General features: G+C 34.9%; 1 protein-coding gene across 2 annotated transcripts in view; it reads left to right on the top strand.

Moving 5' to 3' along the window:
* The first annotated feature begins 1757 nt into the window (after positions 1–1757).
* WDR17 (WD repeat domain 17) overlaps positions 1758–12639 on the top strand; it is a 79032-nt gene continuing 68150 nt past the window's right edge. For both annotated transcript variants that reach the window (XM_055333783.1, XM_055333782.1), the window contains exon 1: positions 1758–1823. In XM_055333783.1, coding sequence (XP_055189758.1) covers positions 1758–1823 — 66 coding nt within the window. The remainder of the gene's footprint in view (positions 1824–12639) is intronic.

Raw genomic sequence — 12639 nt, 5'->3', positions numbered from 1 at the left:
GCATTTAAAAGCTAGCAGACAGGGACGCCTGGGTGGCTCAGCGGTTGAGCGTCTGCCTTCTGCCTACAAACCTGCCCAGGGCGTGATCCTGGAGTCCCGGGATCAAGTCCCACATCGGGCTCCCTGCATGGAGCCTGCTTATGTCTCTCTCTCTTTGTGTCTCTCATGAATAAATAAAAAATCTTTAATAAAAAAAAAACCTAACAGACATTAAGTGATGATGCTATAGAACATGTTTAGGAATTGCAGTGCAAGCAGGGACATAAGTAAACTATTTTGTTAGTTCATACAAGACGTGATGAGGGGTCTCACTAATACTTTGACGTTCGAGATGGAGAGAAGGACCTTTTGAAGGGATATTTTGAAGATAGTTTGATAAGACCTGGTGATCAAATGTAGTGAACAGGGGAAGAGGAGGTGATGCCGGAGTTCGAGGCGCTGCTGTTTTAATCTCAGGCTACTGCAGAGAGTGTAAGGATAGGCGCTGGGAGGGGGGGATGCAGGAGAAAGTCAAGAATATGCAAAACTGGTTGAAAGGGCCCAGAATCTGGGAGGTCAGGAAGATGTAAACAAACAAGAGATTATATCAGTCCTACAACTTCCTGTGGAAGTGAGAGCCTATTCCCAGGCATCTTGACCTGAGGCTTCAAGCAGATACTCAAAAATATTTCTAGAGAAAAAGGGAGAAGAAGAATTATTCTGAAGAAGAGTGCCATGTTCTATCTGATAAATTTTTGGAGAGAAAGCTGTTTTCAGTCAGCCATGGTGATGCTTCTGTGTCCTAGACATGTATCTTTTTTATGCCAGAGCAAGTGCTATCTTACTCTAGGATACAGAGAATGAAACACTCAAATTGCCCAAATGCTTCCCTTTTCCTTCTGCACCCCTCCCTTCTTTCCTTTTTTCTCCACTGAGGTGTAACGGTTTGATGAGCTTAGTAAGGAAAAGATCCATCAGAACTTTGTTGGGTGATGCCCCTGAACTTTACAGAGGGTGTTTGAAGTCCACGTACTCTCCAAGAAATCTCTTACGTAGTGTGTCTAGTAAATAATATCTTTCAGAAGTGAGTAAAACTAAAAAAAAAAGCCAAATCCATGTGATTTTGATTCTCTGTTGAACATATTAGCCTGTGATTTAAGTGATGGGCAGTCTCTAAACTTTTTGAGGCATGTCGGTAAATAGCAATCAGCTAATTGTAAAATAATTTAACTCTCAAGCATAGAAATCTAGAATTAGCCTTGTCATTGCACACCTTTTCACCTAGAAGCTTTCTTCTGGTTTTATTCTCCCAACTGCTGAGGTTGAAAGTGGAACTACTATTTTTTTTTTTTTTTGCCTTCTGTTGCCTTGTAGTTTCTCTGGATGTCTTGTTTGTAACTTGGTAACTTTAAGATATAATTTGCCTCTTTCTTGTAAAAGTTCAATCTAATATATGTTTTTTTTAAGAATGAAACTGAAAGCCTAATATTTGATAAAGCATTTGCTGATATTCTATAACAGCATAATGATTATAGGATTTTTTTTTCCTGTTTGAGCATAGAGGCTTACATTTTCTGGTTTAGCATTATTTTTACAGATACTGTTATTGTAAATTATTAAAACTGTTTCAGCTGAAATGTCTAGCTTCTTGTACTGAACAACATTTCATAAGGCAGATTTTGGTAAATCTGTTTGGTTGAAACACATTATTGTTACTTTAGGTGCCGACTATTCTGATGCCGAGTTTCCAATTGCCTTGATTAAAGTAGAAACATCCTATGGCTTGGATGACTTACATTTCAAATTGGTTTGAGCAAGATGATTGGTATGAAGGACTACAAAGAGTAAGATATATTTATGTTGTGATTATGATTTTCTGTGGGTCTTTTTTCTGCTCTCCTGCTCATGCAGCTGTTATTTCTTTGTCATTTATGTTGCAGACATTTTTGCATTGCAATATTTTGAAGGTAAATAAGACACTTGATAGATTCCAAAGCAGAGATAAGAGGATAATTATAAATACGGTCATAATCATACATTGAGGAAAAGGTTTGTTTTTTTTTTTTTTTCTGTCCTGGTTTCACATGAATTCTTAATATTTTCAGATTGTCTTCAGGCTTTAAATATAAAATAGAATTCTTTTATGAGACTAATATATGAAAACAGTAATACTTGTAATAGTCATTTTACATAAAGAAAAAATTTTAATGAAGCAGAAGATGTGCATGATAATACTATATATTAATATTGTAAAAGTAAATGCAAAAATTTTCTGAAGAGTGCCATGTTCTATCTGATGAATTTTTAGGCAATTAATTATGTTTCAAAAGATTTGGATTGTCACCATGGCAACTTTTGTATAGTATTTTGAAAATAGCTATTCTGATCTATTATTGCAATAGTACAAAACTGCTGTTTAAAAATGTATCTAATCAAAATGGATTTAGTGTAAAATAATACGATGTCTTTTTGATTATTTTCACCTTTTTAATGGGAGATTTTTAAATCATTTAAATGAAGCATTCTGTGGATTTTTTTTCTCACACAGCCTGGATTTTTCTTTTTATTAATGAATAGAACAAAAGAGCCAGAGTATCTTCCTGGGGTTTCACCAGCTTTCCTCACTGTTGTTGGAGGGCATATGCTACCAAGATGGGCAGCACTGCATTTCTCTCCCTGTCCTACTTCCTCAGGGTCCCATCCTCCACACACCAATGAAAGACATTTTTTCAGTATTTTACTCCCTTTTAATTATCTTTGTCACTGTAATTCCTCAGCAGTTTAAAGCCGCCTGCCTTTTGGGATTTTCTTTGTTTTTTTTTTTTGTTTTTGTTTTCATTTTTTTTAAGCTGTGAAACAAAGCTGGTAAACATCTCTGCAGCCAGTTAATAGCAAACTCTGGAGAATAATCCTCATACTGGGGATCCTAACACATTCTGCAGAAAACAGGTGGAGAATCAGTGGGTAGCTTGTCATTCTGAATTTCAGTCGTACCCATAAATGATGGAAGTACTTCAGCTTATGAGTTAGATAAGTCCCACTGGACACACGTACACACCTTTGTATTGTGCGTGTGCATTTTAAATATAATAAGTGCATTTCTGATGTTGAACCAAAGAGGTTTTTTTTTCTTTTCTTCCAGTTCAGTCCATGTATTTTCTCAATGGGGAGGGATAAGGATGGTAGTCCAACTCGCTAAAATGCTTTTTACTAAAATTGAGTGTTCCTTTATCTAGAGACTTCAGGGGAGTTTACATTAGAGATTATGAGGATTCAATATCTTTTTCTCCATCATAACACCAGTCTGCCCTTTAGTACCATTAGCCTTTATAAATGAATTTCTGGCTCTGAGACCTATTACAAGAGTAGCTGTTATATATAGATACAGTGCAACCCTGAAATTACCATATTGTCATCTTCATGAGTTTGAGCCACTTCTGCCTCAAATTTTGGTCTGTTCTTATATAGACTTGGATGAGAATGAAAGATCCTATTCTAAATAATGAAAATTGGCACGTGAATATTGACTTTAAGTTCTCCTAAAAGCAGAGCTTAATATTTTTCAGTTTATGTGTATGTGCATATATATCCTACATAATCAGCATTCAGCATAGCACATTTTTCAATAGAATTTTTTTTCTCCTAATTTATTTAAAAGCAAAATTATAATATTGTAGTGTGGGGTTTATAATGTACATAAATGCAACACATTCGATAATAATACAAAGGACCGTATGGGGGGAATGAAAATATGGTTGTGGGGTTATTACATTTTACATGAAATAGAACAGTAACACTGAGTACAACAGATGTGGTGAGGATGCAGAGAAAGGGGAGCCCTCTTACACTGTTGGTGGAAAGAGTTTTTTTTTTTTAAAGTTCACAAGAAAAGGTAAGTTGGATTTTTTAGTTAACATTGTAATTTAGAAATATAATGTTTGAAAAATTACATACAAGTATGACTGGTCTTTCGTACAAACTTATGATAGTATTAATTTTAATATAATATTTATGGTGTATGTGTATATTTCTACAGGTACACAGACACACATATTAATTTGATTTTCACTTAGTTTTGCAGGCTCTTTTCGCAGTGTTGTAACTCTAGCTCTATATTTTAAATTTCATTGTGATTATTTCATATCAGCATACTCTTCATATTCAGAAGTGAACTTTAATGTTATATAAATATAAATACACTCATCACTTTTTTACATTTCATATACTTAATATATAGAATATCTTTACTGTGATTGTAACATATATGTTGTATTTCATATGAGATTAAAAGAAAAAATTGAATTTAGGTTAAGAAATTAATATCTTTGCAAGTAGGCTGTTGCCAGGTTACTGACATTGTCACTTATGTGTGGGGTGACACAATGCTCAGACTTTCTTCCTGAATCCTTTCTAAATCTCCATTATTCAGTGTACTAGAAGGTCTAGTACATCTTTAAAGTGTACATGTTGTTACTGGAAACAGAAGATTATATTTTCTGAAGTAAATCTCTAGAATGTACATGGAAATTCTTAAGTCATTCACATAAAAATGAAACCTATTCTAAAGTAAGAATACAAAAAAGTAGATAATATTTGTCTGAAATATATAATTAATTACAACGTTAAGTTCACATACATTTATTTACCTAAATATGTGACATATATTTTAGGACTTACGTTTAAAATAAAGATACAGATTTTGGAATGATTCTGTAGTTGAATATTTTCTATTTGTAGTAATGAGAAGCATTAATTATATAACCATTCATGCTGACTACAAAGATAACAAAAGCTTCTGGACATTTCTTTTTATCTCCTTAGCAATTACAGATATAATTTAATAAAAGCTATATCATATCACATATATTTTTAATAATTTTGAAAAACAATAAGGAAGTTTCAAATACTGCCAGTTTCAATACATAATTAAGATTTATAAATACAAGAGTATTCATATATATATTTTTTAAGATTTTATTTATTTACTTGAGAGTGAGAGAGTGCACAGGGAGGGGCAGAGGGAGAGGGAGAAGCAGACTCCCTGCTGAGCAGGGAGCCCAATGTGGGGCTCAATCCTGGGACCCTGGCCAAAGGTAGATGTTTAATGGACTGAGCCACCCAGGGGCCCCAATATTCATATATTTAATGATGTGTAATTTTTTTCAAAGTTTGTTCAAAATCCTAGATTTTATTTTTTATTTTTTTTTAATTTTTTAAAAAATTGATTTATGATAGTCACACAGAGAGAGAGAGAGAGAGGCAGAGACATAGGCAGAGGGAGGAGCAGGCTCCATGCACCGGGAGCCCGACATGGGATTCGATCCCGGGTCTCCAGGATCGCGCCCTGGGCCAAAGGCAGGCGCCAAACCGCTGCGCCACCCAGGGATCCCAATCCTAGATTTTATAATATGTTCTTATTTTGTTTTATACTGTTTATTATTTTAATGGCTGTTTTGGACAAGTTATTCAACTCTGTATTTATTTATTTATTTATTTATTTATTTATTTATTTATTTATTTATTTATTTATTTATTTATTCATGGCAGACACACAGAGAGAGGCAGAGAGATAGAAGGAGAAGCAGGCTCCTTGGAGAGAGCCTGATGCAGGACTTGATCCCCAGATCAGGATCATGCCCTGAGCCAAAGGCAGACGCTCAACCACTGAGCCACCCAGGCATCCCTCAACTCTAAATTTAAAAGGAAATTATATGGTTAGATTGTAAGACTTGTGAAAGCTGCTTAGGAACAAAGTCATACCAAATTGTATGACAAAATTGAAATTTTTTTATTTTTTAAATTTGAAAATTAAAAAGTAGTGAACTTAAAGAAGAGGTAATTTAAGATATACTGATAATTAAAGTAAAAATATATTGACAAAGTGAAATTTAAAGTAACATGCCTTTTTAATAAGGAGCAGAGGGACTTTGAGTTTGTAGTCTGGCAGGTGAGGAGCTTAGAAGTCTTCACTCTAGCCTAAAATGATAAAAAGTTGAGCAAACTGGAAAAAAATAAATCAGCCACTCTTCTTAGATCTCTAAGAGAAGTGAGGTCTCAAGGCAGTTTACTTCTTCCACAATTGGAGAGATGGACAGAGAGTTACAGAAATTCACAACCTCCTGGAGCAGAGACCTACCAGCTAAAACCTCAGTGGGAACCAGAGCCCAACTAGGAAAACCTGAACTATAACTGATGAATTGCTGGAGGCTCATGTCACAGATCTGAGAGTTAGAGACTCCATGGAGGCCCCATGCTTGTGTGCTCTCACCTCCAGGATCTCTACCAGGTCCTCACAGTGAAGACCAGGGAAAATCCCATCATGCATCTGGCAGGGAGAGAAGAAAAGGAACCGTTTTGAAATAGGTCCTAGCATTTTTTTCTTAGCAAAGCTGTTCTAGGAAGAAATTGTTTTATCAGAGCCCTACCTATCTGGGGAAGGGAAATAACCAACTCCAGCCCGCTGTACCCATCCTTTCCCAACTAAGGGATAAAAAAACCCCTCCAAGAATCACTGGTGAAATTCACATTACACAGGCATGGACTCACCAGAGGACCTAATCACAGGATTATAGAGCACTTTTCCTCCCACAGTTACATTACCAAGGGTCAGCTGACAACAGTGCTTTTTACCCAGTACATCATGTAATCCTCTCAAGGAAAGATTGTAGGGCATACTAAAAAGCAAAAATGAACAAACAAGCAAACAAACAAAAAACAGTTTAAAGAGAACAAAAAACCATCAGAACAAGAGTCAGATATGGCAGGAATGTTGGGAATGTTGTAACTATTGGACCAAGAATTTAAAGAAACAAAATTAATATTATAAGGACTTTAATAAAAAATAGAGAACATACAAAGACAGGTGGATAATTTAAACAGAGAAATGGAAATTCTAACAGGAATCAAAAAGAAATGCTAGAGACCAGAAACACTAAAAAATGAAGAATGCCTGTTAGCTCCTTAGTAGACTGGATATGGCTGAGGAAAGAATGATTTAGCTTGAGAATATGATGGTAGGGACTTCCAAATCTGAAAAGGAAGGAGAAAAAAGAATGGGGGGAAAAACAGGACAATTTTTCCAAGGGCTGTAGGCCAACTGCAAAAGATGTGCCATACACATACTGGAAATACCAGAACAAGAAGAGAAAGGAGCAGAAGCAACAGGTGAAGCAGTAATGACTTAGAATTTCCCCAAATTATGTCAGACAGCAATCCACAGATCCAGGAAGCCCAGAAAATACAAAATGAGATAAATGCAAACAAAACAAAACAAAACCCTCACCTAGGCAAATCACATTCAAACTGAAAAAAAAAATGAAAGCGAAAATCTTCAAAAAGAAAACAGAGGAGCAAGAATAAGAATTATCATTCAACTTCTCAGAAACCACAAAAGCAAGAAGAGAATGAAATGAAATATTTAGAGTGTTCAGAAAAATAAAATGCCAAGAAATCCATACACTATGAAATTATCTTTCATGAGTGAAGGAGAAATAAAGACTTTCTCAGACAAACAAGAATTGGGGGATTTCTTGCCAGTAGACCTACCTTGCAATAAATGTTAGGAGAAGTTCTTCAGAGAAGGTAAGTGGTACAAGTCAGAAAATCAGATCTGCATAAACAAAGGAAGAGTAAAGGAGAATATATAAGTAAAGGTAAAATAAAAACTTTCATTTTTCTTATTCTTAATCTTGTTAACAACAGTTTGTATATAATAAAAGTACAACAATATATTTTATTATACTTTTATGAACATACACACATACATATATGTGTGTGGTGTTGCTTATGTATAAGTAAAATGAATGACAGCAATGATATAAGGGATGAGAAGAGGAATTAGGGAATTAGGGATATTTTATTATTTATAAGGTGCCTACACTACCTGAGAAGTGGTATGGTGTTATTTGAAAGTAGACTTGGAGTAGTTGTAAATGTATCTTACAAAGTCTAGGACAGTCACACACAATTTTAAATGATAATTGATATGCTAAGAAAGAAGAAAAAGTTGAATCATATAAAGTGCTCAGTTGAAACCACAGAAGAAAGAAAAAGTGTGGAGGACGAAAACAGGAACAAATTGAAACAGTAAAAATTGGGTATATACTAATCCAAGCATATCAATCATTACCTTGAACATCAATGGCCTAATGCACTAATGAAAACATATAGTTGGGTCTTTGTCTACAAGTAACTCAAATTAAATATAAAGACATACATAGGTAAAGAGTAAAGGGATGAAGAAAGATAAACCATGCTAACACTAATTAAAAGAAGTGTGTATAGATATGTAAATTTCAGAGCAAGGATAATTTTTTAGTTTGAGAGACATTACATGGTGATAAAAGGGTCAGTAATCCAAAAAGACTCACACACAACTTTAATGTGTGTGTGTGCCTAATAACAGTATTGTAATACATGAGGCAAAAATGATAGAAGTATGAGAAGAAATAGATGGGCATACTGTTATAGTTGGAGACTCTGAACAGATTTACCAGACAGAAAATCAGTAAGAACATAGTTGAACTCTATAGCATCTTCAAGCAAGTGTGTATAGTCCACACTATGGATTACTTCCTCCAACAACAGCAGGTTGTACATTCTCCTCAAGCTCACATGGAACATTTCCCTAGATAGATCATGTTTTGGGCCATAAAGCACATCTCAACAACTTAGAAGTACAGAAATAATACAAGGTTTACTCTCACACATCAGTGGAATTAAACTAAAAATCAGTACCAGAGATATAACTTGAAAATCTCCATATAGAGTCTAAACAACAGTCTTCTAAATAACACATGGATCAAAGAAGAATTCTTAAGAGAAATTGAAAAGCATTTTTAACTGCATGAAATTGAAAATACAACTTAACATAATTTATGGAATGCGGCAAAAGCTGTGCTTGAAGGGAATTTATAAAATTTAATGCATATATTAGAGAAGAAGGAAGATCTAAAATTAATCATCTAAGCTTCTGCCTTAGGGAACTAGAAAAAGAGGAGTAAATTAAATAAATCCAAAGTAAGCAGAAGAAAAGAAATAATAAAAATTAGATCAGAAATCAGTGAAATCCGAAATAGAAAATCAGTAGAGAAAATCAACAAAACTAAAAGGTGCTTCTTTGAAAGATCAATAAAATCAATCGCTTCTCGGCCTTTTGGCTAAGATGAAGTGTAGGATCAATAAAATGTATTAGCCTTTAAGCTCGACTAATTAAAAAGAAAAGAGAGAAGGAACATGTTACGAATACCAATAATGAAAGAGGGGACATCGCTATATAACCAATGGACATTAAAAGGATGATACAGAAATACTACAAATTTGGTAATCTATATGAAAGGGACCAATTCTTTAAAGATATAATTTGCCAAAACTTACAGAAGAAATATACAACCTGAATAGACCTATGTTTTAAAGAAATTGAATGAATAATAGTTTATGATACTGTGATTTATAAGAAATATGTATTTATTTAGTCATTCAGATGTCAGTGTCCCAAGTGTTGAGAGCCATAAATGTGTCTTTTGTTATGCTAATAAGGTGACTTTTAGAAAGCATGTAAGGATGGAGGTTGATGGCTGGCCGGAGCCAATCATATGATTACAGGGTTGGAACTTTTAATCCTACCCCTTGACCTTCGGGGAGGGGAGAGGAACTGGAGGTTGAAAGATCACCAGTGGCCAGTCATTTAATCAATCAATCCTGTATAATGAAACCTCTACTAAAACACAAAAGGAAGGGGTTCAGAGGGCTCTCCGGTTGATGAACGCGTGACCCACTCTGAGAAGATGGAATCTCCTTGCCCCTTCCCTCTACCTTGCTTCATGCGTCTTTTCTATCTGGCTGTTCCTGAGTTATGTCCTCTTATAACAAACCAGTAATCTAGAAGTAAAATGTTTCTCTAAGTTCTTGAGCCATTTCTAGCAAATTAAGACTTGAACAGACCCTTCACTGAAAAAGATAGATGGCATATAAGTATATGGAAGGATGTTCGACCTAGGGAATTCCAAATTAAAACAATGAATTACTACTTACATACCTATTAGAATGGCCTGTCCAGAACACTGACCACACCAAAGGCTGGTGAGAGTGGGAAACAGCAGGAGCTCCTATTTATTTCTGGTGGGAATGCAAATGGTGCAACCTCTTTGAAAGACAGTTTGATCTTTTCTTTTAAAAAAAAATTATTTTTATTTATTTTTTTAGTTTGATCTTTTCTTACATAATAGGCATACTCCTACTCCAGCAGTCCCCTCCTTTTGCACTCCCTGTTACTCACCTAAAGGGATTGAAAACTTAAGTTTACATAAAAACCTGTGCATGGGTGTTTATAGCAGCTTTATTCATAACTGTTAAAACTTGAAAACAACCAAGATGTCCTTCAGTAAGTGAATGGATAAATAAACAGTGGTACTCTTTATTATTTATTTAAAAGGGAATATTTTTCACTGCTAAAAAGAGATAAGCTATGAGGCCTTGAAAATACAGGGAGGAAACTTAAGTGTCTATTACTCAATTAAAGAAAAGATTACATACTGCATGATTACAATGAAAGGGCATAACTATGGATAAAAGGTGAAACTGCAGAGTATAACAATATCAGTGCTTGCCAGGGGTTATTGAGAGAGGGAGAGATCAATGGGCAAACAGAGGGGATTTTTTTAGGGCAGTGTATCTATTCTGTGCAATCTAAAATGGTGGATGCATGTCCTTCTACATTTATCCAAACCCGTGGAATGCACAACACCGGGGGCCAACCCTACTGTAAACGAAGGACTTTGGATGATGATGATGATGTGTCAGTGTAGGTTCATCACTGTAACAGATGTACCAATCTGATGGGAGGCATTGATGGTGGGGGGAGGTTGTGTGTACGGGGGACAGGGAGTGAACGCAAACTCTGTCATTTCAACTCAGTTTTTGCTGTGAAACTAACGCTGCTCTAAAAACAGTTTATTAAGTTCAAAAAAGATTTAGAAAAAAAGCAGAAAGTGAACATTCTAAAAATGATTCCATTTTACCTGTTTAAATCTTTCTCTTACATTTCTTTTCCAGATATAAACTCAAAATTTGCTTAAACATAAATGAGAAACAACTTTTATTTACAAACATTACGAGTAGTAACCATAGACCCCAAATGTAAACCACAAAAGCCTATTTAATTCACACTGTAGTTAAAGTAATGTATATTTCAAAAAAATAATAAAATAAAATAATGTATATTTCCAATGAAAGGTAACATTGTAACATTACTAGTTTAAAAAATATGTATATTTTTAAAAATTTGTCAGGAGTGCTAGTGCTTGAGGAAATACAAGTGCCAGAGGAGGGGGAGGAAAGAAGATTCTTAGAGTTAAACAAGCACAGTTATCATGGAATTTTTCACTTCAAATAACTTTTTACTTAAAAAAAACCCACTAATTCCACTCAGATAAGGAGATTTCATGGGATGAAGATAGATTCGGGGAAGAAAGAGGAAAGAAGAGATCTTTTGTAGAAGGTGGAAATATGAAATAGAAAAGATATAAAGAAGAAAGTAGCTTGATAAGTAAACTGGTGATAATGTAACTGACTAGAGTTTACTAATTTTGAGCATTAAAATAAAGAAGAAATACAGGGTTATGGTCAGTACATGATTCCAGTAATATTGAAAAGGAAGCAGATGCTGCAAACACTGCTTTATTTTTCAATGACATTACCAAGTTTTGTTGGGTTCAGAGCAACTTGTTTTAAACCACTAGGTGGCAGGGTAGAAAGAGAAAAGGCACACTGAACAGGTACCATTACACTTGTGTCTTAGGTCAGGCGTGTATATATATTTATGTGTTAATGTTTCCTAGGTGTGATATTTGACATTTGTGTTAAAGCAATAACAACATAAACAGAATATTGATTAAATGCTGACATTTGGTTATGTTAGGCAATGTGAACCAAACTTATTATCTCCCAGGTATTTACTTAATTTTTCAAAAATATTTTTAAGCTTATAATTGCTATTTATATTTTTTCCTTACTTGAAATAGGTATGAAATTCACAATAGTGAAAAATTGGTATTTTCCTGGTATAACTTTGCAGTATAAGTGAAGACTCTTATGTTGAGAGTCCTCATTTTTAGACCAGTATTTTTGACCATATTAGAAAAGACCTCTCATAATGGTCTAGATTCTGCCTTGAAAAAAAAAATTTTTTTTTGGTCAATTAATCTATTCTTGAATGCCATTCAAGGTAACTCTATAGGGTAATGCTCAGAAGAGGTTCTTTGTCTTTGTTTTTGCCTTAGATATTCCCTGTTTCTGGGTTTTCAGTATGATCATAGATATGCAAACAGTCCCCACTTGGTTTCCTTTTCTCCACAATCCTAGAAGAATTGAGTTGAGAGTTTACACAGAGATTCACAGAATCCCTTGAGCTGAGATGAGTGGAAGGGAACACCTATTTCAGAGGATTTCTTTTAACTAGAAGGAACAGAAACCTGAGGTTAGATGCCTGCCTCCATGCTCTGCCCTGGCTTGGAGCTCGGTCTCCCTCCCTGCTTACGGGAGCCCCAGCCAGGCTGATTCTTGATCTTGAGGGCTGTTTACTCCACTGTCCTCTGCCTGCCACGTCAACATTTTGTAACCAGTGGTTTCCAGTTTCCTTCTGTCCCATCTTCACAATGAACA

Source organism: Nyctereutes procyonoides, unplaced genomic scaffold (genome assembly GCF_905146905.1).
Source record: "Nyctereutes procyonoides isolate TBG_1078 unplaced genomic scaffold, NYPRO_anot_genome, whole genome shotgun sequence".
NCBI classification, from domain to species: domain Eukaryota; kingdom Metazoa; phylum Chordata; class Mammalia; order Carnivora; family Canidae; genus Nyctereutes; species Nyctereutes procyonoides.
The sequence above is the reverse complement of the archived record's forward strand: the minus strand, read 5'-3'. Positions and strand labels throughout refer to the sequence as shown.